Below are 27,348 nucleotides of genomic sequence, written 5' to 3' on the forward strand. Positions count from 1 at the left end.
TAAGGTAGCCAGCCAATAGCCATACTCATACTGGCCCATATACAGTATCTACACTTGTTGCAGGCTTGCAGCATCTGACAGTGACTAAAATGGTCAATTACTTGTTTATTTTTTTACTCTGTCTAATGCCTCTTTGAATAAGATAGATGCACATATGGATATGTGGAGGGATGAACAACAAATTTGCACCTGTTTTTATATACTAAATATTTAATATTTGAACAAATTTGGACGAGATTAAAAAAACAATAAAAAACAAAACAAAAAAATCATAAAAAAGATAAGTTTCTGTGTGATTCAAAAGTACTTGTGCGTCGATGACGTCGGTTCTTCGGTTTCGGTCGCTCCTGGGTGGGCCCTTACATTCCTTTGCGGCACACTCTCCACTTCTCTAGCCTAATTCCTTACATCCTAACCATTAATGCTAGCTTACCATATCCCCCTTTCCGGGTACTGTACACTCCACTCACACTCGCATTCACCACCACCCACGCACGGTCCTTGTTCGGCACTGCGCCACCCAAGCCAACGTGAGGCCACCCCCCCCCCCACATTCGGGTGGGAAGGGGGATACCAGCGCTCGTGCCCTTTGACCCCCTCTCCCCCCCCCCAGAAAGAGGGGGAGGGGGTGCCAACCGTCCGTCCCCGTCCGCGCCATACACACTCACGCTCACACCACACACACCCTTGATCTAGAGATCAACCTACTCCTCGTCTTCTCCTTCCTCTACATCGTAGTCCTGTAGCCACCTTGGCGGGCGTCTTTCGCGCTGGGGTCTCTGAGACACCCCATCATCTTCTGTTGTCGCCCCGTGGCCTTCCTCCTCATCTTCTCCTTCACTCACTACCCGCCGTATATCCAAGATATGTCGCGGCACTCCCTCAACAGAAACATTGTTCCGGGAGTTCACCTCCGTCACTGTCCCTCTCGTCCACTGTGACGTGCACTTCCTGTCCCTTGGTCTCACCCATACCTCCTCCCCCACCTGCACTGAGGCGGGGCCTTCTTCGGCATTGGCCGGCAGTTTCGGTCCCTGCAGCGGATGCCGCCAATCATATTTGAACACAGCCTTTTGCGGAACCGAGCGGTCGTCTTGGCCTGACCTGGGGGAGATATGATACCAGAAAATTGCCTCCGTCGGCGGTATTCGCGCCCTCTCAGCTATGGCCTTAATTGTACGATGGTGTCGTTCTACTATCCCATTTCCGCTCGGCCGGTACGCTGCCCGGAAGAAGCGTCTTGTTTTCCACTTGTCCAATGTACCTTTCAGTGCCTCCGACCGAAACGCCGTGCCGTTGTCCATCAGGACTTCATCCACTGGGCCCCGCTCCAAAAATATCTCGTTCATCACCCGCTCAATCTCTTCTCCAGTCTCCGCCTTCAGTTCTCGCCAAATGCCGAACCGCCCTGGGCCGCAGTCGACCATCGATAAGTATCTGGTGCCTTGATAGTGGGTTACGTCAATTGCCAGCCGCCCCCAGTTCTCTTCCACGCAGAGCTCCCCCGCTGAATGCGGTCTGGGGGCTGGGTTTATGAACTGACAGCGGGCACACGCCCTCACCGCATGCCTCCCCTCTTCCCTTGATATGTTCGGGTTAACCTTCCTTGCCAGGAACAATGACCTATCGACCCCTAGATGATGCGTTTCGTGCAACTCTTTCGCACGAAAGGACCCAGCGCCGCACATCTCGAGCTTCTCTTCCTGTTCTTCCTTCGCTTTCAGCCAGCTCTTCTTTACTCTGGTAAGCGCGTCCGCTTTGTTCACCTCCGAGGATACCTTCCTAACCCTTATCTTCATGCCGAACTCGTCGATTAACTCTCTCAGGATCCCGAGGCGGCGCTTCACCAGGATCTCTGCAGCTCCTTTCGTGCGTACTCTCTTTTCAGCCGTTAGCACCGAGTTCATCCACCCCGCTACCGTGGCTGAGTCCGTCCTGATCTCGATCTCACGCAGCCCCCATTTCAGCGCCAAATTTGTTCCTTTTATGACCGCGTCCAACTCTGACACGTTAATATGGTGGTAGTCGTCTTTCTTCCGCTGCCACGTTCCATCTTCGACTATCACGTTCCCTATCTCCAAGACGGCGCCGGTTGCGATACTACTCGCGTCGCACCATACTACGCCATGGCTCTGCTGGGGCGCGTTCCACTGTCCTCTCACAGGATCATCGTGCATCGTCCTCTGGACAACGTCGCGTATCATGGTTAGCGTGTCCTCATTAACCTTCTCTCCCCAATCTTTCGATCCCACCCTCCTCTTAATGTAGCTACATGCCGTACGAAGCCATCCGGCGATCGGGTAGTGGCCCATTAATTTGCCGCAAAGGGAGAAAAGTTCTCGTTTACACATTTCGTCCGGCACCTTTGGGATCTCGTTCCCTCGCTTGAACATCAGCGTTCCTGCCGCGTTCCTTTCCAGTCGCAGTCCCAACACCGCTCCTCCCTCCAACGGCTCCGGTTCCTTAGCTGTCAATCCGTACCGAGCCAGATGTTCCACCACGTTCGACGTTGATACTATGCCATCGTCCACCAGTATGTCGTCTAGGTACGAGTCAGTGCCCTTCTTCATCGCTTCAGTCTTCTCCAGTACCGTCCTCAGGATTCTCGTCATGATCCTCGGGGCCGAGCTGAGCCCAAAACCTAGTCTGGTCAAGCAGTAAATTCTCCCTTTGTATTTTACTAGCTGGTACTTCCATAGCTTCTTAGTCACGTGAATTTGCAAGTAAGCCGCCCGCAAGTCTACAACGGCGGACGCCCCCCTCTTTCGGCGCCACCTGCGTAGGGTCTCACTACATACATCTACAAAATCGTCGCCAGTATGACACTTCACGAACTGGTTCAGCTCTCGGAAGTCCAGCACCGGTCGTACCTTTCTCTTGGTTGGCTGCACCACTGCCATCAAGGGCAGGATTCCGCCCTCCACTGGTTCCTCCCAGGGACTCAAGATTCCTTCCTCGATCCATCGCTCCACTTCGAGGTCAAAGTCCTCCCTCACCCCTTCTCTGAGGGTCCATGTGTAGCAGTCGACTTTGTTCTTCAAGACGGGCGAGCTTTCCTTCGGATACCACTCTACTTCCCACTTCCGGCCGTCAAATTCCGTCCGGAAGTCCTCGTCCTCAATCGTGCACGGCGTCGCCCTCTCCCCAGGGTCGAGCTTCGGGCCAGCACCGCCCTCCGCGGCTCCCATTGCCATTCCTACGACCTCGGTCGGTTCTTCATCCTCTCTTCCGAGTCCTGCCCCATTCCAATCCGTACGAGCCCACCGATGAACGTGACTTCTCCATGCTGGGTAATTCCGTCCATTCCCAGCACCACGTCAATTCCCTCCAGAATCGTTCTAATGACGAGCACTCTTAGTCGTATCGGGATACCCTCCACTATCATTTCAATTTCCTGGTCGCCATCGCATATCGTCTTTCTCCCGTCGACTGTCGTCAGGGCCACATCTCCCCGTCTGAACTCTTGAACTATATCGGTCCTCACGATCGTGGTTGAACAGCCAGAGTCTATCAGCGCCCTCGCGCGTCTCCCTCTCACCCAAATATCCACGATCAGCATACGACTGAACGGTGTCCTTACATTTCCTCGGCGGCCCCTCGCATAGTGGCCGCCGATGTCCCGTTTCCCTGACTGCAATTTCGGGCCATGTGCCCTGGCTGATTGCACGAGTAACAGATAAGCTCTACCTCCTTACAGTCCCTTGCCAGGTGACCCAGTCTCCGGCACTCGTAACAACGGACCCTCGACAGCCCGCGCCATCTGTTGTAGTCACCCCCGAGCTCACCCGTTCTCCCTTCTCGGTCAGTGGCCATTATCCTCGCCCGCGCGCCCTCTCCCGCCGAGGGCACTCTCCACCATCGGCCCTTCATCCTTAGCCTTAGTCAGGAGCCTGGCGCGGGCTATAAGTTCGCTCATGTCTGCCTTTGCTGCATTTTCCATTGCCTGCAGCCCAGTCGATATGTAATCCGGAAACCCATTCACGAAAGCCATCCTCACTACCATCTCCAGGGAGTTGCCTTCGAGATTAATCAGGCCTGCCAATCGCCTAATGCCATTTGCGAACACGTCAACCTGTTCTCCCGTCCACCGCATTCGCCGTAGTTTGCAGTACGCTTCAAAGGGACTCTCGCCAAAAACTTCCTGTAACCTCTCCTTCGCCTTTTCCACTTCCTTTTGATCTTCGGTTGCCATCTTCATGTAGACGGATAAAGCCGCGCCCTCTAAATTTAGCGCGATGTAACTCGCCACATCCTTCACTCCCGTTAGCCGCGCGACCAAGGCTGCCTTTGTTAGCCACACTGAGACATCTCCTGTCCCGTCAAACGGCCTTAAGGTGACACTATTCACCTTGAACGGTTCGTTTTCACTCTCAGGTGCGGACATTGACGGCCCGTTTCCACTTGCGGGCGTAGTCATTTTTGCAGTGCCTAGATAGCTTGTGATTCAAAAGTACTTACTTGTGCGTCGATGACGTCGGTTCTTCGGTTTCGGTCGCTCCTGGGTGGGCCCTTACATTCCTTTGCGGCACACTCTCCACTTCTCTAGCCTAATTCCCTACCTCCTAACCATTAATGCTAGCTTACCATATCCCCCTTTCCGGGTACTATACACTCCACTCACACTCGCATTCACCACCACCCACGCACAGTCCTTGTTCGGCACTGCGCCACCCAAGCCAACGTGAGGCCACCCCCCCCCCCAACATTCGGGTGGGAAAGGGGATACCAGCGCTCGTGCCCTTTGACCCCCTCTCCCCCCCCCCAGAAAGAGGAGGAGGGGGTGCCAACCGTCCGTCCCCGTCCGCGCCATACACACTCACGCTCACACCACATTCTGTATAAAAACAACGCTATTGTTTTTTTTTTTTTGCCTCTATAGTCACAACCCAAAGTTGTGACACACACATATACTGTAATATATATATATATATATATATATATATATATATTATATATATATATATATATATATATATATATATATATATATATATACACACACACACACACACACACGCGCGCGCGCGCGCTCGGTGGCGGATTGGTAAAGCACTGGCCTCACAAGCCAGAGAACCGGGGTTCGATTCCCCGGCCAGGCGGAGATAAGTTGGGTTTGTCTCCTTTCACGTGTAACCCCTGTTCACCTAGCAGTGAGTAGGTACGGGACGTTAGTCAAGGAGTTGTGACCTTGCTGTCCCGGTGTGTGGTGTGTGAGTGGTCTCAGACCTACCCAGAGATCGGCAAATAATGAGCTCTGAGCTCACTGCCGTAGGGTGGTGTCTGGCTGTCTCGACAGAAACTGCAGCAGATCCGAGGTGAATACACACACACGTATGTTAGATGGACGGCGAGGATTGACGTTCTGAAGAAAGAGTGAAATTCTCGTGGATATCAACGGAAAGGAAGTACCTATTGTATTTACAGGGGGGGTTGTTCGTGGTGTAGTGGGAAAGTGAGGAAAAATGAGAAGGGGAGGGATTACTGAGGGAAATGGAAGTGAAATGAGGAAGGGGAGAACTTGGTCCAAGAGGCCAGGCGGCTTGTAAACAAACGACGAACCGATGATTTTGATTTTGATGATGGGACTAACAAAAATGTAAAGATTAGAAACATAGATAAGAGCAGTTCAATGGAAGGTGAGGATGATAATTTCCAAGGATTTGATGAGGGGGCGGCGGATACCAACCTCCCCCGACTGGCAAAACTGGAGGAAAAACTTGAACAAATGACCGAACATTGGGAGATTAGGTTCGGTAAAATGTCAAAAATTGCGGAAAGGGTTGTAAGATTGGAAGAACTAGAGAAGGCTAACAAAAACTTAACTGATGAAATAGAAGAACTAAAAAGACAGTTAAGAGAAGTAAAAGAGGAGAATGAAGAATTAAAAAGGAACAATAAAGACAATAAAGAAGCAATAGCAAAAGAGGCACAGGGGTGGAAGAAGATACAGGAAAATAGTAAAGTTGCATTTACTGATATAATTAAACAGCAAATGAAAGAACAAACTGAAGACTCAGTTATCAAAGTGATGAGACAGAAGGAGAGTATAGTAAGAGACTTAGCAGATAAAAAGAATGTATAATTATATTAGGAATGGAAGAGAAACATAACCCAGATAGAACCACAAGAATCAAAGAGGAAAATGAAAAAGTAAGAAATTTACTAGAATTAGTTCAGGAAGATGAACCAGAAATAATGAAACAAATCGAAAAGAAGTTTAGGCTCGGAAAGTATAGTACAAATAATATATATATATATAGATTAAATTCAGCTCACAAACGACGGCAGAGAATATCTGATCAAAAACAGAGAAACTAGCAGCAAGTGAACAATATAAAATGGTATGGATAAAAAGGGAAATGAATAAAGAGGAAAGAGAGGAGGAAAAAATGAAAAGACAACAAGCTAAGGAAAAAACGAGATGAGAACAGAGTCAGAAAAAGAGAAATTCTATTGGAGAGTGAATACGAAAGTAAGGAAATTCGACATACAAGAGAAAAACAAAAGGGAAACAGAGAACACAATGGAAGTGACAGAAAACTAAGAGTGTCTTACACAAATATAGATGGATTAATAACAGGATTGAATGAGCTGAATGATTATCTGAAGGAAAAAGAACCGGACATAATGGGAATTGTAGAAACGAAATTAAAAGGTCCACTACCACCCAACAGTGTAGGACATGATGTATATAATTATTGGATTAGAAACAGAGAGACAAAGCAAGGGGGTGGAGTTATGTTCCTGACTAAGAAGGATATAAACGTGAGGGGTGTCACATATGGAAAGAATACAGTAGAGATGATTATGATCGAAGTGGAAGACAGAGATAAGAAGAGCAGAAAGTTTGTGATAAATTATGTGCCTCCGAAAACAGCCTCGTGGGAAGAGAGTGAACATAAAAGTATGTTAGAAGACACAAAGATAACATTAAATAAGATAATGGAAGATGGAGGAACAATAGTTATGATGGGCGACTTTAATTGCAAAGAAGTCTGCTGGGAAGAGATGACAGTAAAGGGTGGAGACGGCTCATGGGGAAACGTTCTACTCGAGATGATTACTGACCATACAATGACACAATGGATACAGGAGAATACTAGGTATAGAAATGAAGAAGAACCATCAAGACTAAACCTAATAATTACATCTGAACCTAGAATAGTGGAAAAGATTGAATACAAAATACCAATAAGTAAAAGTGACCACATTTTGATTGAACTGGAACTAAATGAGGAAAAATACATGCAAAGAAATGAACAATATAGAAAAGGAAGAATGATGTATGAAAAAACAAACTTTGATCAAATAAGAGAATTCTTTCAAAATGAAAACTGGGAAAGAATATACAAAGAAGAAAGAACAGTGGAAGAGAAATGGAATATTTTGACAAAAAGAAAAAAAAAAGGAGTGGAAAAGTATGTCCCAAGACAAAAAAAAAAAAAAAAAAAAAAAAAAGTGTAAAGTGCTGGTACAACAAAAGCTGTAGGGAGTTAAAAGACAAAAGAAATCAAGCTTGGACCAGATGTAAAAAAGACAAAAGGGTCTGAAAAATGGAAAATATATACTTGTTATAGAAATGAATATGTACAAACGTGCAGAGAGGAAAAGAGAAAATATGAAAAAGATGTCATAGAAAAATGTAAAGATCAACCAAAACTATTTTACAAACTTGTAAACAACAAACTGAAAAACAAACAAGATTTTGAGAAATTAAGACAAGGAGGAGTTGAATACACAGAGGAAATTGAAATGGCGGAAATTATGAACAAGCATTTTAAATCAGTGTTTACAAGGGAGAACATACAACCTGAAGAGATCGAATGGAAAGAGAAAGTCCCCCCTATGAAAGAAATAGAAGTAACAAAGAATGAAATAATGAAACACTTGAGTAATCTTGATGTCAGAAAATCGCATGGACCAGATGAAATAGCAAACTGGATTTTGAAAGAATGCAGGAATGAACTGGCAGACAAAATACATAGCATAATAAACAGTTCCTTGAAAGAAAGAAAAGTCCCAGAAGATTGGAAAAAAGCAAATATAGTACTTGTATATAAAGGGGGAAATAAAGAAGACCCTAACAACTATAGACCAGTCTCTCTAACAAGTACAATAGCAAAAATTTGTGAAAGAATCGTCAAAAGTAGATGGGTAAGGTATTTAGAAAAAAACAACGTGCTTAATCTAAGGCAATTTGGATTCAGACAAGGACGATCATCCGTCACCAATTTAATATGTTTCTACTCAAGGCTAATAAATATAATACAAGAAAGAGATGGATGGGCTGATTGTGCATTTCTAGACCTGAAAAAAGCCTTTGACAAAGTACCACATAAGAAGTTGCTTAAGAAATTAGAAACTGAAGGAGTAATACAGGGCAAATTGCTGAAATGGATGGAAGACTTTTTGCAAGAAAGAAAAATGAGAGTAGTGATAAGAGACAAACACTCAAAATGGGATGAAGTAATAAGCGGTGTTCCACAAGGAACTGTTCTGGCCCCAATAATGTTTGCTATATATATTAATGATATGGATGAAGGAATTGAAAGCTATATGAGCTTCTTTGCAGATGATGCAAAACTATTGAAAAAAAGTGAACACGGAAGAAGATTGTGAGTCACTACAGAGTGATCTAAATAAAGTACAGGAATGGAGTAGGAAGTGGGAGATGGAGTTCAATACAAAAAAGTGTAGTATAATGGAATTTGGAAAAAGCAAAAACAGAATAACAGGATCATATAAATTGGGAGAAGAAGGAATAAAAAAGTAGAAAATGAGAAGGACCTAGGAGTCATTGTTATAAATAATATGTCACCTGAGAAACATATAAATAAGATTTTTGGAGAAACTTATAATCTAATAAGAACAATCAAAGTTGCATTTACATACCTGGATGAAGAAATGGTGAAGAGAATTCTAATCACTCTGATAAGATCAAGATTGGAATATGCAGCAACGATGTGGTCACCAAGTACAAAAAAAATGTATAAAAAAACTTGAAAGAATACAAAGAGCAATTACAAAATTGGCACCAACACTCTCAAAACTATCATATGAAGAGAGACTAGCAAAACTTGAACTACAGACACTAGAGCAAAGAAGAGAGAGAGGAGATTTGATAGCTATTTACAGAATCATGAAAGGCATAGAAATTACTGATAGAGAGAATCTGATAAAATGGGATGATAGAGGACACGGAAAGAAAATCAAGAAAGACAGCTATAGAAGAGACCTGAAAAAGAACAGCTTTCCTCACAGAATAATAGACAGTTGGAACAAGTTAGATGAGAAAGTGGTGTGTGCAAAAACAATACATGAATTTAAAAATAGTTTAGATAAAATGAGATATGAAGACGGGACAGCACGAGCATAGCTCCCCTTCCCGTAAAATACAACTAGGTAAATACATACACACACTACAGATACTAGAGAAAGAAGAGAGAGAGGAGATTTTATAGCTATTTACAGAATCATGAAAGGCATGGAAATTACTGATAGAGAGAATCTGATAAAATGGGATGACAGAAATACAAGAGGACACGGAAAGAAAATAAAAAAAGACAGCTATAGAAGAGATTTGAAAAAGAACAGCTTTCCTCACAGAGTAATAGACAGTTGGAACAAGTTAGATGAGAAAGTGGTGTGTGCAAAAACAATACATGAATTTAAAATAGTTTAGATAAAATGAGATATGAAGACGGGACCCCACGAGCATAGCTCCCCTTCCCGTAAAATACAACTAGGTAAATACATATATATATATGTATGTATATATATATATATATGTATATATATATGTATATATATATGTATATATATATATATATATATATATATATATATATATAAAACTGCACATGAATTTAATTAAGGAGTATGATATATTGGAGAATAGGAGACGAGATCCAGCGAGTGTTGCTCAATTCCTGAATTAGATAAATGAAATTAATTAAATGTGCTCGTGCAAAACATGATGCAACTTGGAAACAACATTAGTAAGCTACTAAAACAAATTATGAATAATTACGGTACTGTAGTGAAAACATGTAAAACAGGTATACTTGTTTATTATACGCTTCGTTTAGATTTTGCAGTGTAATTGGAAGTATAAAAAATAAATGACATTATAATAGTTTCTTCCCGTTCTTCATTTCAGCTTGTATATATAACTGGACATCACTTTGGGTCCCTCTCGTTCGGTGAGATCACGTTGGAAATCAGTCTTGAGTTAAAACGAAAACAGCTTGACTGCCGAATTTGCATACAAGAATGGCTGAAGACAAAGAAAAGTAGGTCAAGTTAAATAATTTATTATTTCTCAACTGGCTGAAGGAATTCCATGATTACTTTAGGACAGCTGGTTAACTTCATCGCGCATAATCTTGTTCATAACTTACCATCGTTTAGCTGGATTGATTGTACCTATTCCATTGGTGTTTGTTCGCCTCTAAGTGTCGTCACAGTTTTAATATTTCATTTTAATATGCTTAAATTTAACTTGTATTTTTTCAACTCTGTTACGGCGGTTGAGTTTATCACAGATTTGGTAGGCAATTCCAAGAATCGACCACTTTGAGAGAAATCCTTGTTCATATATTAAATATATATTTTTTTGTAATCTTACGTTCATGTCCTCTGCCAATTGATATTTTCTTGGAAAAAGATTGTAATATCTCTTCCAAACCTTATTATTTTCAGTCTATTTGATCTTTATTGTTCCTTCCAAGGCAATGCTGTTAAATATTATTTTTTTTTGTAATCTTTTGTCGTAGCCGTAGGATAATTATAATAAGTTTCTCAATTTTGAAATAATTTGGTGGTTCTTTATTTATATTTTATACATTTTCCAATGTTTCTATATCCTTCCTCAGAACAGGTGACCAGATTTGCACAGCATATTCAAAGTGTGGTCTTGTGTACATTTTATATAATAATATTTGAAACAAATCAAACACATTCAAATGTTCATCTGTTAATAAATACCACCATCCAATTTGCTTTTTGTCACTATTTCTGTGATATGGTTTGAAAACTTCAAATCTGCTGTTACTGATATCCCCAAATCTTTCTCTGGTAGCTAGGTCAACATGAAAATGGAATTCCTGATATTTGAGCTGAAGTAGTTCTCATGGGATGCAAAAAGTCGCTATGAGTACAATGCAATTTGAATTATCCATCTAGCTGTCCTAGTTCTTGAGATACTGCATTTTGAATGGATTATGGAATTAAATCGGGCCTATTTTGTCCCAGGAAATTGGGCCGAAACGTGCTGTCTGACTAATCGCCGATCAAACATAAACAATGATGGTTTTACTGACAGGCACAATTTTATATAAAATTTAGCATATGGTTGCATTATTTGACCTATTTTCTTTAAGATGTGTGATTTCCATGTAATTTGATCAAAGAATTACGTTTTTATCCTCTGCAAAATTACCCACCACAGTTACGAATACCGTCAAATTACATGAAAATCACACATTTTAAAGAAAATAGTTTGAATAATTCAACTATGTGCAATCTATCACACTAATAACACAATAGTAACAAACTTAATAATGTAGTTTGATCCATACCACCAGTGATAATAGCGGGCAGGATGAATCGTAGCTGTGGTTAGTAATATTACGGAGGATAAAAACGTAACTTCTCTTTGATCAAATTACATGAAAATCACACATTTTAAAGAAAATAGTTCAAATAATTCAACTATAAGTCTATTACACTAATAACATAATAGTAAGAAACTTAATAGAGTGAAGTTTGATCCATACCACCAGTGATAGATACGATGGCAGGATGGATGTTGACATTGTTGTTATCTGATAATCCGACCCGATAGAAAAAAACTAATTAGTACCACCGATTTCTCAGCTCTTCCGTAACACGCTGCCTTTATTTTGGTATTAAGATAATCCGCGAGACTAGAAGTTTTCATTCATTTTGGTCAGTTGCCAATACACTGAATTTATTTAGCTCAATTTTTACGCTGAAACATAAACCAATTTTTTATTTACTGCTGAATGCAAGCCGCCATGTTTATCTTATGTTTTTATGTACAATCATGTAAATGATAATGTAATTGTTTGAAATTTACTATGATCGTAGTCAATACTTGCATAACATTTGTATGAATGAAATTTCCCGATGTATGTAAATTAGGCCGTTTGCATGGCGTGCGCATAAAATGACGCGCTATTGTGCTCGTCATCGACGGTGGCGCCTCTGGTGGTGTTTGACCTATCTATCTCTGGACTCACTTTTGATTAAATTTTGGTTTAATGGTCTGCAATCTGTTCGTGGATTATTGATACCAAAATGTATAACCGTAGGTTTATCAACATCGAAGTAAAGTTTCCATGTTCCAGGCCATGGATCATTTTCCTTTGATTTTTGTCCATGTTATAATTCACATATGGACTTTATCTGATGTAGGTCATTTGCAAAGGCCAGGAACAGAACTGAGCCCAGGACAGAACCTTGCGGTACCCCACTTTTCACCTTAATCCATTTTGATTTCATGCCATTTACTTGTATACATTGGTTTTTGTTTGTTAAACAATCTCCAATATCCCTGGACATTTAAACAAACTCTAAGATGTTCTGACTTAATTTATATGACAATCTATGTGGGCTGTCAGAAGCTTAAAAAGAAAAATAAACGTTTTACTTCAATTATACATTCCTGTCCAATCTTAAAGTTTTCAATAAATTTGTCAGCAATGATCTTCCCTTAGTAAAACCATGCCGACTTTTTTGGTCATTTACTGGAGTGAGGTGGTACATAACTTAATTTTATTTATTTATTTATTTATTTTCAATAATTTAATGAGATGTTAATGATATGGATTATGGGTCTGTGATTGCATGCATTTTTCTTAAAGCCATTTTTGTGTATTGTTATTTTCAGGACCATAATTTTCAGTGCTGGGCAAGAGCAACTATAGTAACCACAAATACTTTCCATATATTCACATTCTTTGACTCTAAACCCCAATTCTGAATTGTGTAAGAATTCTGCATTAAACTGCCATATAAGTAAGTTTATTTGGCAGAGAATCAATAAACATGAAGTGCAGATGTCGTGGCGAACCGCGACAGAATAAAAAAAAAAATTGTGTAATATATATATCAACAATAATTCAGATGTTAGAGACTGCTACCCATCTTCTGGAAGAAGCGATCATTATTCCGCTACTCCTGGACTTCCAATGTCACAAACCGAAGGATGAGGAGTTGTACTGTACTGCCGGTTAGTCGTCTGGTAGAACATGGGACCTGTGGGTATGTGGGTCCTAGTCTGCTTTCCATTCTTGGTTGAAAGGAAACTTGACCGTCTTTGGTTCGTTTTTTCTTCTAACCTCATCCAAAAGCTTCCCAAACCGGGGAAGGGAGGGAATTGAGAATGTGCGTCCCATCCGGTCTTCCAGACCGGTTCACTGGTTTCCAAGACCAGTTCCGAGACTAGTTCTGGTTTCCCAGACTGGTTCCCTGTAAGATTACAATTTCCTAAAAAGAAAATACCACATCAATAGGAAAATGGAGTAGGGTATCTGAAAGATTCGTGAGGCAGAATAAATCCTTACTAGACTAAAGCGAGGTAACATGAGGTTAATATGCCTCTTCCTGTAATATAACATAGGATAGGCCTCTTCAGAAATCTTTAAATTACCCTACTTAAAGATTACAAATGATTTTAGGTTATTCTATACTAGGTTAGGTGAGGCTAACCCCCTAAACGGAAGCCATTTCGTGACCCCTTTATACAATAAAAGAAAGATTTACTTTTCCTACAACAGAGGCTATGAAAGTGAGTTATGAAACATAGTTATGAGAACCAAAAAGGGTTATCCAAACATGGAGCAACAACATAAGGCAAGGGTTATTGCCAACCTCAGTGTAACTTGCATTTCCTTTCTCTATATCAGACGTTGGGATCTTATCAATTAACTGTTAAACTGGTTCTGACTTTAACTCTTACCTTTTAAAAAGGGATAATTTGACAAAGATATTAACAGCTTTGTCAGGTGATCAAAAACATCGAAAACGTTTTTGATCCCTTCTTTCCGATAGTGAGTAGGAATATAAGTGACAGTATTTTTACATGTGTTTGTTGACGAATACAGTCCTTTTTATGGATTTCATTATAATTAATTTTTATGATTACAATAGTAATTTAAAGATATTAGAGCTGGATGATGAATCAATTTCTAAGTACATCCAAAATTTTAGAGGGATAGCTTTTCACTGACACAGATGATGACAAGAGCACATAGCTCAAAATAACAATTACAATTGCCAAGGATAACACAAAAAAGCATATAAACTTATTTCCATTGTGGTCCTCATTAAACTGATTTTCTACACTAAATTACACAGATGGGAAGCTTGCTGGCTGAGCGGGTTAAGGCGTTGTTACTTGCGGCGAAGGTCGAGGGGATGGCAGTTCGAATCCTGCCACTGGTGAAATTGAACCAAGGGCATGGTTCATTAAATTCCATGCTACAAAGTCCTCTGTAAGGGGCACCATCCTAGCCTTCCGATGGGAGGAGTTTGTGACGTTAAACCATATCATCATCAAGTTACACAGAAAACATATGTAGGGGTTAAGGCAGTGGTTCCCAAACTTTTTTTTTTTTTTTTTTTTTTTAGTTTTACAATTATACGTACTGAGTTAACCTTAATCCTAATGCCGGGTACTGTAATGTTTCTTGATTTTATTTTATTTTATTTTATTTTCAATTTTTTTGTCAGCCCTCCATTACCCCCGAAAATTTGTTACCTCCCCCCCAGGGGGTAATTTACCCACAGTTTGGGAACCACTGGGTTAAGGGGACCAGAGACAGTCATGAGTAATACCAATCAGTACACATATGACACATAAACATTATTATGGCTTTGTTTATTCTACAAAAATGTTCATAACACATAGGATATTGAGACCAAAACTTGAGCACCATCATAATATGGAGCATTGCATTATGCATCAGAAACAATAGATTATTACTAAATGGTACCAAAACAGTATGAGTATTAGACTGATTACAAAGGCAGAGCATGCCCACAGGAGACCTTTTGGTCCATAACTTGGTCGAATGTGAAAAAAATATATATTAATGATAAAAAAAGATAAAATTAGATAAGAATTAGAATAATATAAATAGTAATAAATAAAATAGATAATACATAGGTACAGTACTACCTCTCATTAACGGACTAAAAGGGGGGTAATGGTGTCTGTTGATGTGAATAATCTGTTGATTTGGAGTGGTTTTTGGGTGGCATAGTGATTGCACAGCACTAAACAAAAGCACCGCAAACACAGCTAATTAACGTCCGTTAATGAGAGGTTGCACTGTATAGTTATATTATAAAACAATTAGATAGAAAATAATAAATTGACAAATAATGATAAATGAAAATCAAGCAAAAATTGAATAAACAGACAAATAATAAACAAATAATATAAGATAAATGGCAGTCATTACAGCATTTTTCTTAAACGAATCCTAAAGCTTCAAACTGAACTACATTGCACTGCCTCTGTAGGAAGTTTATTCCATTCATTAACTACACGGTTGGCAAAGCTGTTTCTACCCACTTCCAAATTAGATCTATTTCCTGACAGTTTGAGACCATTATTTCTTGTCGGATTTTCATTCAGTGTAAGAATTTTGTCACTTGTGATGTCAATCCCCTTAAGAATCTTTAATACCTGTATCAAGTCGCCTCTGAGTATAGGATTTTTTTAGGGAAAACGGATTCATATGTTTTAGTCGATTTTCATATGATTTATTTTTTATATTTGGAATCAGTTTTGTGGCTCTCCTTTGTACTTTTTCCAATCTGTCAATGTCTTTGATGAGATTTAGTGGCCGTACAGAAACAGCATATTCCAAATGTGGATGTTTTAACAATTTATATAGCTTGTTAATGAGAGATGAGCTTTTGAAGTCGAAAGATCCCGTGATCAGTCCTAGAATCTTATTTGCTTTCTCACAGGCTGAAATACACTACTTGGATGATTTGAGATCATTACTGATAATTACCCCTAGATCCTTCTCACTATTGTTATGGCTCAGGCTGGAAAGATATTTGTTAACCACAATGGCATACCGAGTGCCCAAGCCACAACAAAGTTAGAAGGGGGATATAGAACACATCAGACATTTGGTATGCCAAAAGACAGGACAGTATCAACCATTTAATATTTCAGTATGAAATATAATCAAACATACAACATAAGTTAATAAAACAATAATAATATTAATCCTAACACACAATAGGAATAAACGGGTAATGAGATATGTAGAATGTGTGAGAATGGGTAAGACTGAAACCTGGCACGTCGAGTCGTCAGTTGTCCAAGCAATGATTACTTTCAGTTCAGAGGGGCGAAGCTGCCAGCAAGCTAGAAGTGAGTCTGACGAGCGTGGGGAATGCCTAGCTTTATATAGGGGAACTAGGCTGATGTCTTGGCCAGTGATTGGCTGAGGGCAGTCATTCAGACATAACTGCTGAACTACCGCTTGGCTGTGGAGCGACCGAAGTGGGGGGTGGAGGAGGAGGCTGACTGCTTGTTTCTTCGGAGTAGGATGGCAGTGTAGTAGGAAGGGTGTCATTTAGGTGAATGGGTACTTTGACACCCAGATGGGGTACCATGTCACCTGGCTAGGGGTAATATCGTGACACTATCCGCTTTTGTTAATGAATTTCCAAATAACTTGTAATTGTACTTATTGTTATTCTATGTGCATAACATTGAATTTACTTGTGTTAAATTTCATTAGCCACTTTTCAGACAATTGCAGTAATTTATTTAAATCTTGAATATCTAATTGAATAAAGTGATCATTTGTCATCCTGCACAATTTTGTATCATCAGCAAATTTGGAGACAATAGATTTTAGTCCGTGGTCTATATCATATATATATAATAATATATATATATATAATATATATATATATATATGTTTATATATGTGTGTGTGTATTTACCTAGTTGTATTTTACGGGAAGGGGAGCTATGCTCGTGGTGTCCCGTCTTCATATCTCATTTTATCTAAACTGTTTTTAAATTCATGTATTGTTTTTGCACACACCTTTCTCATCTAACTTGTTCCAAATGTCTGTTACTCTGTGAGGAAAGCTGTTCTTTTTCAGATCTCTTCCATAGCTGTCTTTCTTGATTTTTTTTCCGTGTCCTCTTGTATTTCTATCATCCCATTTTATTAGATCCTCTCTATCAATAGTTTCTATTCCTTTCATGATTCTGTAAATAGTAATCAAATCTCCTCTCTTCTTTGCTCTAATGTCTGTAGCTCAAGTTTTGCTAGTCTCTCTTCATATGATAGTTTTGAGAGTGTTGGTGCCAATTTTGTAATTGCTCTTTGTATTCATTCAAGTTTTGTTATACTTTTTTTTTTTTTATACTTTGACCACATCGTTGCTGCATATTCCAATCTTGGTCTTATCAAAGTTATTAGTATTTTCTTCACCATTTCTTTATCCAGGTATGTAAATGTCACTTTTATAAGTTTCTCCAAAAATCTTGTTTATATGTTTCTCAGGTGACATATTATTCATAGTAATGACTCCTAGGTCCTTCTCATTTTCTACTTTTTTATTCCTTCCTCTCCCAATTTATATGATCCTACTATTCTTTTTTTGCTTGTTTTCAAATTCCATTATACTACACTTCTTAGTATTGAACTCCATCTCCCACTTCTTACTCCATTCCCATACTTTATTGAGATCACTAGTGACTCGCAATCTTCTTCAGTGTTCACTTTTTTTATTAACAGTTTTGCATCATCTGCAAAGAAGCTCATATAACTTTCAATTTCTTCATCCATATCATTAATATATATAGCAAACATTATTGGGGCCAGAACAGTTCCTTGTGGAACACCACTTATTACTTCATCCCAATTAGAGTGTTTGTCTCTTATCACTACTCTCATTTTTCTTTCTTGCAAAAAGTCTTCCATCCATTTAAGCAGTTTGCCCTGTATTCCTCCTTCAGTTTCTAATTTCTTAAGCAACTTCTTATGTGGTACTTTGTCAAAAGCTTTTTTTAGGTCTAGAAATGCACAATCAGCCCATCCATCTCTTTCTTGTATTATGTCTATTAGCCTTGAATAGAAACATATTAAATTGGTGACGCATGATCGTCCTTGTCTGAATCCAAATTGCCTATGATTTAGCACTTTTTTTTTTTTTTTTTTCTTCTTCTTCTAAATACCTTACCCATTTACTTTTGATAATTCTTTCACAGCTTTTTGCTATTGTACTTGTTAGAGAGACTGGTCTATAGTTGGTAGGGTCTTCTTTATTTCCCCCTTTATATATAGGTACTATATTTGCTCTTTTCCTTCTTTCAAGGAACTGCTTATTATGCTATGTATTTTGTCTGCCAGTTCATTCCTGCATTCTTTCAAAATCCAGTTTGCTATTTCATCTGGTCCATGTGATTTTCTGACATCAAGGTTACTCAAGTGTTTCATTATTTCATTCTTTGTTACTTCTATTTCTTTCATAGGGGGACTTTCTCTTCCCATTCGATTTCTCCAGGTAGTATGTTCTCCCTTGGAAACACCGATTTAAAATGCTTGTTCATAATTTCTGCCATTTCTATTTTCTCTGTGTATTCAACTCCTCCTTGTCGTAATTTCTCTAATTCTTGTTTGTTTTTCAGTTTATAAATCTGTAAAATAGTTTTGGTTGATCTTTACATTTTTCTATGATATCTTTTTCATATTTTCTCTTTTCCTCTCTGTGCACTTGTACATATTCATTTCTATAACTAGTATATATTTTCCGTTTTTCAGGTCTTTTGTCTTTTTTCTATTTTGCCCAAGCTTTGTCTCTTTTGTCTTTTAACTCCCTACAACTTTTGTTGTACCAGCACTTTACATATTCTTTTCCTTGCTTTTGTCTTGGGAACACTCTTCCACTCCTTTTTTTTTTTATTAATTTTTGTCAAAATATTCCATTTCTCTTCCACTGTTGTATATTCTCTTCTTTGTATATTCTTTGCCAGTTTTCTTTTTGAAAGAATTCTCTTATTTTATCAAAATTTGTTTTTTCATACATCAATCTTGCATACATTTTAACAACCACAATGCACTTTAATTCTAAGCCATCAAAGGCCAACATGCTTGAAATTGAAATGTGGTACTACCCAGGACTCGAACCGGGTATCCTCATGACAAGTGCAATAGTGACTTTCCAATTAGGCCATCAAGCTCTTGATGGCCTAATTGGAAAGTCACTATCGTACTTGTCATGAAGATACCCGGTTCGAGTCCTGGGTAGTACCACATTTCAGTTTCAAGCATGCTGGCCTCTGATGGCTTAGAATTAAAGTGCATTGTGGTTGGTAAAATGTATCTCTATTCACTGGGACCCATTCATTGATATACATATATATATATATATATATATATATATATATATATATATATATATATATGTTTTCTCCATCTTTCCAAGCTGTTGAAACAGCATTTAATGTACACCCTCTTTTGTTTCTATCTTGGTACATACCTATTCACTCCTTCATTATAGGTTTCTGTCAAGATCACCCATTTCTCTTCCACTTTTGTCTCTTCAATGTAGAATTTTTCCCAAATTGCATTTTGAAAGAATTTCTTAAGTTTTCCAAAGTATGATTTGATGTACATTAATCTTTCTTTTCTGTACTTTTCATTTCTCTCCATATGTATTTCTTCCTTTGGTTCAGCCTCTATTGATATGTGGTCACTTTCCAAATTGTGTTGTATTCAATTTTATCTATAATTTCAGGTTCTGTTGTAAATATCAAATCCAGTCTCATTGGTTCTTCATTACTTCTGTATCTGGTATTTTCATTGACCCATTGTGTCATTGTTTGTTCCATGGTCATATCCAGTTATTACATTTCCCCATAGGTCCTCTCCGCCCCTCACTGTCATCTCCCAACAGATTTCTATGCAGTTAAACCCCCCATGTACCAAGTGACCTGTCCTTTCGTATCTCGTTTAACGAGTGCCTTGTATCTTCTAACATTTATGAATACTCATTCTTTTTCCAAGAGCCTGCTTTTGGGGGCACATAAATCACCACAAACTTTCTACTTCATGTCTCTGTCTTCGACTTTTATCTCGATCATTTCTACAATGTTTATACCCTTAGTTACCTTCATCACATCCAAGTTTTTCTTGGCTAAGAACATGACTCCACCTTCCTGTTTCTTTTTTTAATCCAATAATTGGAAAACCTGTGTCCAACACTATTGGGTGGGATGGGACCCCTTACTTTTGTCTCCACAATTCCCATTATGTCTGGTTTTTATCTGACAGGTAATCATTTAGTTCATTCAAGCCAGAGATTAATCCATCAATGTTAGTATAGGCCACTTTTATTTATTTATTTATTTTATCTTATTTTATTTTATTTTATTTTTTTATTTTTTCCTCTCTCCATCCATCTTGTTTTCTCTTTTTGTTTTGCCCACTCTGATGTACAATTTTCTCAGCCTCATGTCAATGACCCTCCAATAGAACTCTTTGCTTTCATTCTCAGTTCTCTTAATAATTTTTTTTTTTTTTTCCCTTAGCTTCACCTTTTAGTATTTTCTCCTTTTCTATTTCTTCAACACTAGTTTCTCTTTATCCATATCTTGTTGTAGTGTTTGCTCCTTGCCAACTTACTTGCTTTTTCTAATATGCACTACCATTTGTGATCTTAGTTTTATCTTTAGAGGTGATTTCTTTCCTTAGAATATTGTCCCAATCTACATACTTCTATATCTTTCTATACTTCCAGGTCACCATCTGGTATGTCTCTCATGTACCTTACCAGACCGTGTTTTTCCCGTAGTCCATATACCACAATACATTTTTTTCTATCCACTGTATCTCTGACCCAATTTGCCTTTAATTACTTGAATGGTTGTATCTTGCATTTTTCTGCATATAATCTTGTATTATTTCTTTAAAGGCAATTTTTTCATTTTCTTTGTTTTCGTTCCATTTCTTAATCTTTTGCATACTTTCCGCATCTAAATTTTCTTTAATTCTTTCAGTCATTTCTTGTATTTTGTTATTTACATTTTTTAAGTTCTCACCACTGATAGTACAGACGCTCCTCAACTTACGTTTTAGTTACGTTCCAAACAGCCGAATGTAAGTTGAAAATGAACGTAAGTTGTTACTGTACTATACATCCGTAAATTCTATTACCGTATCTTATAAAATACCCCTAAATCATTAATTATACACATGATATTGTAAAATATAACATTAATTTCAAATAAATTAAATTCAAGCAACATAAATTGAGATGGTGGAGGAGGAGGAGGCAAGGCATTTCAGTTTGTCATTTGTGCAATGTAAACAATGAACGCAGCGTCATGCACAAGTATCGTTTGAACTACGGAGAGCGCACCAAACTAAAAAATTCACTTTTATTTCAATTTTTTTTTAGTCAGTTCAAACGTAAAATCGAAAAAACGTAAAACGAATGAACATAAGTAGAGGAGCGTCTGTATCATTAATATTTTTCATTTTCATGTTTAACTTCTATTATATAATTTTTTATTGTCTCGAGTTCATTCCTAAGTTCAGAGTTTGATTTCTTCAGATTGGATATCACGTTATCTTGGGTTAAACATTTAATTAATTCTACAATCTCCTTTCTTAGTTCAGTGATTTCGTTCTCCCACCATTTTCTATTATTACTCATTTCCCTTTCCATGTCTAAGATTTGACTCAAATTTCTTCTTTTGTACTTACCAGAAGGAGTCTTCATTATACAGTTGAAATCTTGCTGGTATTTCTAGTCCTCTGTTTACATTATTCTTCGGTGTGGCTCCCGTAGATGGCTCCTCTTTCGAGTCTACATTCATCTCAAAATAATTTTTATTTTCCTGTGTTTTCTCTTATTAAATCAAACTATCATTGCAAAGAAATAATTTTGGGTAACCACAATTGCTCCCCCTCCCATTCAATACAAACCAGGCCTCCTGTTTTCCTTGCACTATTAAGAATTTTCATCTTCTTCGGCAGCCGACAGAGCTCAGGTGGTGAATTGATAGCTATTGTTGTGCCTTCACAATAAAGTTTGTCCAGTATTTCATGAAATTCATTCAAGCAAAGGCTGAAAGCCAAACGGAAACACATAACATCGATGTATACACATTTTGCTATGCAATTTATTGTAGTCACAGACATTCCATAGCAACAGAATTCTCTGCAATTTATTGTTAGTGAAAATAGCTTATTGGAATGATGAGTGGCAGGAAATCATGCCAGCAAATTCTTAGTTATATCTGATAAAAAAAATTGCTGATGTTTTCTCATTTGTTGTGTGGTCAAAATGTGGCTATAAACACCTTCACACTGTATCTAGTACATAACTGACACAGACTTGTGAATCAGAGCAACTTGCAAATGTGTAATGAGAAAGTTGAAACACAGATATCTGATCAAGCAGTGTTAAGTGCACTATTACTGAATAACATGTGTCTCGACACAAATATGAGCAGTGGCAGGATAACCTACAAATTGTTATTAATGGGTTAAAGGATTTGACACACAACCTTCAGATCTAAAGCCAAACTGATTAACTATCAGAATGTTCATCTCAACATATTTGTGTGTGTGTCTGTTTTTCTCTCTCACTTGTCTGCTTGAATATATGGTAAAAGGTGCTCTTAGAATGCCCAAAAGAAAATTTAGATGCAGTATCATCATGAAATATTATTGATCTTTCAATATATCCCTGATAATATAAGTTTGACATTACAGTGCAGAAGTTCCAAGCAAGAAGGCTTTGAAGAAGGCACAGAAGCACGCAGAGAAAGCTGCCAAGAAAGCGGAGTACAAGGCTCAAAAGGAGGGTGACACTGTGAGTGTTAATTTCCTGGTATACTCATCTTTGAATAAATAGTTGATTCAATTTTTTTATTAATAGTGTCTTATTTTGGGGGATTTTCAGAGATGATTATAAGGTGCACTTACCTGTTTCAGCCTATTCCCCCCCTCCCCCCTACGTGTAAGTGCTCCCTCTCGCCCATAGTCTTGCCACCCCCAAGGAAAGGCTTAGCTCATGTTATGCCCTTTACAACACATGCTGAAATGTCTGACTTGTGTTCACAATAACCATCTAATCTGCCTCCTCAAACAACAGTCGCACATCACCAGATTTTTGGTGATCAATCAGTTTCTGCTAGTCACTCAGTGTATGCAAGGGCACAATAAGACCGAACTCAATACGATGTCTGAAAATTTACATTTCAAGGTCATGCACTTAGTTTATCTTAGCAATAGACAATAATTGTTTTGCCATCCATGCCCAGAAAGTAAAAATGTAGGTGGTTAGTAAATTGCCAAATATGTGATGCTTTTCATCTCAGTTCACAGTTGATTTTGAGGATTAATGAACTTTTGTTTCTATTTCTATTTTACAGCACCATGTGGATGAATTATTTTTCTTCTTTGTTCTTTTATCCTTGTCCTCTGGGGGGGGGGGGGCTGCTTCTTCTTCTTCAGATTCTTCTTCAAATTCTTCTTCAAATTCTTCTTACCTCATCCACTGTGATAGGTTCATCAGAAATTAATTTTAGTAGTTATCATAGTGACATCTTTTAATATGATTGCAACTTTAGGATCAGGTAGACAGTGAAACTCAAGATGTCTCAGAAGGGCTATATGGAACCTTACCAATGAACCAGAGCAGTCAGAAAATTGCATTTGAATACACGTTTATAGGTGACTTGAGCAAAACAAAAGCAAACAGTGTGGTAAAAATAACAGGACGACTGCACACAAGCCGTGCCAAGGGTAAGACATCCAGTGCTGTTCTTGCTTTATAGAACTACTGTAATTATACAGAGGCCATGGGACACTATTGTTTACCATCAAATGTTATATTGTACTATAATATAGAGACCCTACATTCATTTGGCAGGCAAGCAGTGCTTCTTTGTGATGCGCATGCGAGAACACAGTGTACAGTGTGTGCTAGCAGTGGGTGATAAGGTCTCCAAACAGATGGTGAAGTTCTGTGGCAATATCACTAGGGAGAGCATCATCAATGTTGAAGGCAAGGTGAGTAATGGATTCTAGTTCTTGTTAGTTTGTGTGTGTATACACACACTGTTTTTTACTGAATCACCATAAAAAGAAAACTTAAGATTTTTGGTGTTATTGAAAGAAAACATGGCTAAGATATTTTGAGCAAGGTGGAATTCTGGAAAAAAAATTACAGTAGAGTTGATATGATGATCTAAATAAGAGATATATTTGTCAAGGAAGATTTTTTCAGGACTGTGGAGTCGGAACACAAAACCTCCAACTCTGACTCAGACTCCTCTATTTTTGGCACCTCCGATTCCAACTCTTCTCTTTGTAATGAAGTAATTATGGCTTACCTATCTCATAAAGCCTATGCATGCACACCTAACTTGAGTATACCTTTATCATTATAACTGGTTTATATCACAGAATAAGGCTGTTTGGCTTTTGAATATCATCCCTATTCATTCTTTGATATTTTCTTACTGAATTGAGACAACATTTTTGAAAGGGTATAGAAGAAAAAGCAACAAATAGAAATATGCTATAATGTAAGGATTTTTATAAGTGTATCTTTACAAATAAGAAATAAGTACAAAACAAAAATAAAATTACTTTATAACAGAAGTTGAAATATAATTTTTTTTCATAAGATGTAAAAGACAATTAAAATAGAAAATCTATAGAAAAAATATATAGATATAGGTCTGCAATTCAAAATAACAAAAAAACAGCTGCTGAATTTCTTTACATGAAATAGTAAATCTTTAAAAGAATAGTGAATATACAGTAGAAATAACAAAAAAAATTATTATGCAAGACTTTTTACATAGCTTTGCACATAAAAAAATGAAAAATGCCTATAATAGCAACATATAATTATGGTTTGATAAAGAAATTAGGAATACCCTAGGAAATGAAAATAAAACGAAAATTAAGGATTTACAAAACTAATCCCATTGCCAAGTCCTTCATTGAAGCCCTCAAATCAGATTTGATTATCCTTAGAGCAGAGAACAGTCTTTCATCACTGACTTGGGTGGGGGACACTGCTGTTAGAGTTTTTGCTACATCCCAGGTAATCTCTGGATAAAATGAAATGGCTTCCTCTACAGTAAGTTTTGATGATTGGTCATACTGTTCCACTTTTTTTAAGGCACTAAGAACGTCTTGCCAAAATTTTCTTATTAGAATATCTACTGGTTGTATTGTACTTTGTTGTACAATCACTCGCTGTTGCTTCACCTTTTTGTCTAAAACAACTTCAAAATCTAATTCTCCATTTGATTCTGATGAGGTTCCTTCAAGTTCTAAGTTACTGATATTGCGAGCATCATCTGAAGTTTTAGCTTCAGGTAGTCTCTTGGGTCTTTTCATGTGACATGCTAGTTCAATCAGTGCTTGTTTTCCTAGATCAGTTTGCTCACTGCTTAGTAGGATTTGGTTTATTGGATCAATGTAAATACCAGCGAGCAAAAATTTATTGTCCATTAAGAGAGAGAGACTTCTTTTCATTGAAAGAACAATCTCATCAGCAATTAATCTTCCTTTTTTGGTTTGGGCTAAATATAAACTTTTTCCAATCCAACAAGAATCCACCAGATTCTTGGTAACGACATAAGGCTGATAAAGCAGACTTTCTAGTTCCTGTACTTGTGCCCACTGGTTTTCAGTTAGTGAAACATTCTGGTTATCTAGATCCTCCAGGAAAGTTTTTAGTTCAATTAAGCATTTGATCATCAAATAGGTGCTACCCCAGCATGTTACATACATACATATACCAAAAGCTTTTTTTCCCCTTACACGGGGGGGTAGCCAAAAAAAAAAAGGCATAGAAATCACTCCCACCCATTTCATTTCCCATATATTCCACCCTCCTCCCTCCCTCCTATCTTGGCACCTCCTGGATGATGGGTCATCCCTGCATCCTGTCCACTGCCCTGGTCAGAAGCAGTGTCACAAGACACAGCACATCCACAGCAAGGCCGCTTCATAAATTTGGCAACCCCCCCTCTCCATCCCCTCATGCAGGAAAGGAGAAGATGGGGAGAAACCCCTTCAGGCTGCGTCAGATTTTTTCTCATACATACTTCCTCACCCCCCATCCCCCACCCACTCTCCCTCATGCTTCACAGCCTCATCTATACACAACCCTTCTACATTCACCCCTATCTTCTGTCCTCTCCCATCCTTCCTTTACAGACATTCCTCTCTTTTGTAAAGCCCCTTTCACCCCATCCTTCCATTTCATCCTAGGACGCCTCCTCATATTCACTCCTTCCACCTCCGCCTTCCACACTTCTTTTACTAATTTTTCTTCACTCATTCTTTCCATGTGTCCAAACCATCCTAATAGTCTTTCATCAACCCTATCTCCCAGTTCCCTTTCCACCCCTGTTCTCCTCCTCATCTCCTCATTTCTCACTCTATCTAGCCTAGTAACCCTTATCATACTTCTCAGACATTTCATCTCAAACACATTCAAACTCCTTCTCTCTTCCTCTCTCGTGTTCCATGTTTCTGCGCCATACATTGCTGTTGGCACAATCACTCCTTCATATAACCTCCTCTTAGCATCCATTCCCAGATGTCTATATCTCATTACACTTTTTAATCCGCCAAGGCATTTACTCGCTTCTCTCAATCTACATTCTACCTCCACCCCCACTCCTCCCTTTCCTGTCACATTTGCACCCAAGTATCTGAAACTATCCACTTCCTCCAGTTTCTCACCCTTAATGCTCACTTCCAGCCTACTGTCACTCTCTCCCCTTGTACATCTCATCACCTTACTTTTACCCACATTTATCTTCAGTTTCCTTCTTTCACACACCCTCTCAAACTCTGTCACTAACTTCCTCAATCCCTCCTCTGATCCTGCTACAAGCACAGTGTCATCAGCAAACAACAGCTGGCTCACCTCCCAATTATCTCCATTTTCTTTAATCATCTCCAATCCCTGACCCACTACCCTTGCATTCACCTCTTGCACCACCCCATCCATGTAAAAATTGAACAGCCAGGGTGACATAACCCCTGATGAAGTTCTACCTTTACCTCAAACCATTCACTCTCTCCATTTCTAATCATAATGCAAGCTCTACTACTCTCATAAAAACTCTTGACTGCTCTTAACAGCTTTCCTCCTATCCCATATATCTGCAGTACCTCCCACAGTGCCTTCCTGTCTACCTTGTTATAAGCCTTTTCCAGATCCATAAAAGCCCAAAAAACATCCCTACCTTTTCCTATAGCTTTCTCACATATCTGTCTTACCACAAAAATC

General features: G+C 38.7%; 2 protein-coding genes across 3 annotated transcripts in view; one reads left to right on the top strand and one right to left on the bottom strand.

Moving 5' to 3' along the window:
* Positions 1–704: 704 nt before the first annotated feature.
* LOC143034304 (uncharacterized) lies at positions 705–3,194 on the bottom strand. The gene has a single exon (XM_076200240.1). The coding sequence runs from the start codon at positions 3,192–3,194 to the stop codon at positions 705–707; it is 2,490 nt and encodes an 829-aa protein (XP_076056355.1).
* A 6,947-nt stretch (positions 3,195–10,141) lies between these two features.
* The window catches only part of AspRS (aspartyl-tRNA synthetase), a 114,577-nt gene continuing 97,370 nt past the window's right edge, over positions 10,142–27,348 (top strand). The window contains exons 1-4 of one of the 2 annotated variants that reach the window (XM_076201019.1): positions 10,142–10,292; positions 22,794–22,893; positions 23,654–23,828; positions 23,956–24,095. In XM_076201019.1, the coding sequence (XP_076057134.1) occupies positions 10,273–10,292; positions 22,794–22,893; positions 23,654–23,828; positions 23,956–24,095 (435 nt within the window). In that variant the 5' untranslated portion in view covers positions 10,142–10,272. The remainder of the gene's footprint in view (positions 10,293–22,793; positions 22,894–23,653; positions 23,829–23,955; positions 24,096–27,348) is intronic. The other variant, XM_076201020.1, reaches the window with a different exon arrangement.

This window comes from Oratosquilla oratoria, chromosome 17 (assembly GCF_046742065.1).
Source record: "Oratosquilla oratoria isolate Oo_2021 chromosome 17, ASM4674206v1, whole genome shotgun sequence".
Classification (NCBI taxonomy): domain Eukaryota; kingdom Metazoa; phylum Arthropoda; class Malacostraca; order Stomatopoda; family Squillidae; genus Oratosquilla; species Oratosquilla oratoria.

Coding starts and splice junctions, on each gene's coding strand:
- LOC143034304 (XM_076200240.1), bottom strand. CDS start 3,194: ATGGCAATGGGAGCCGCGGAGGGCGGTGCTGGCCCGAAGCTCGACCCT.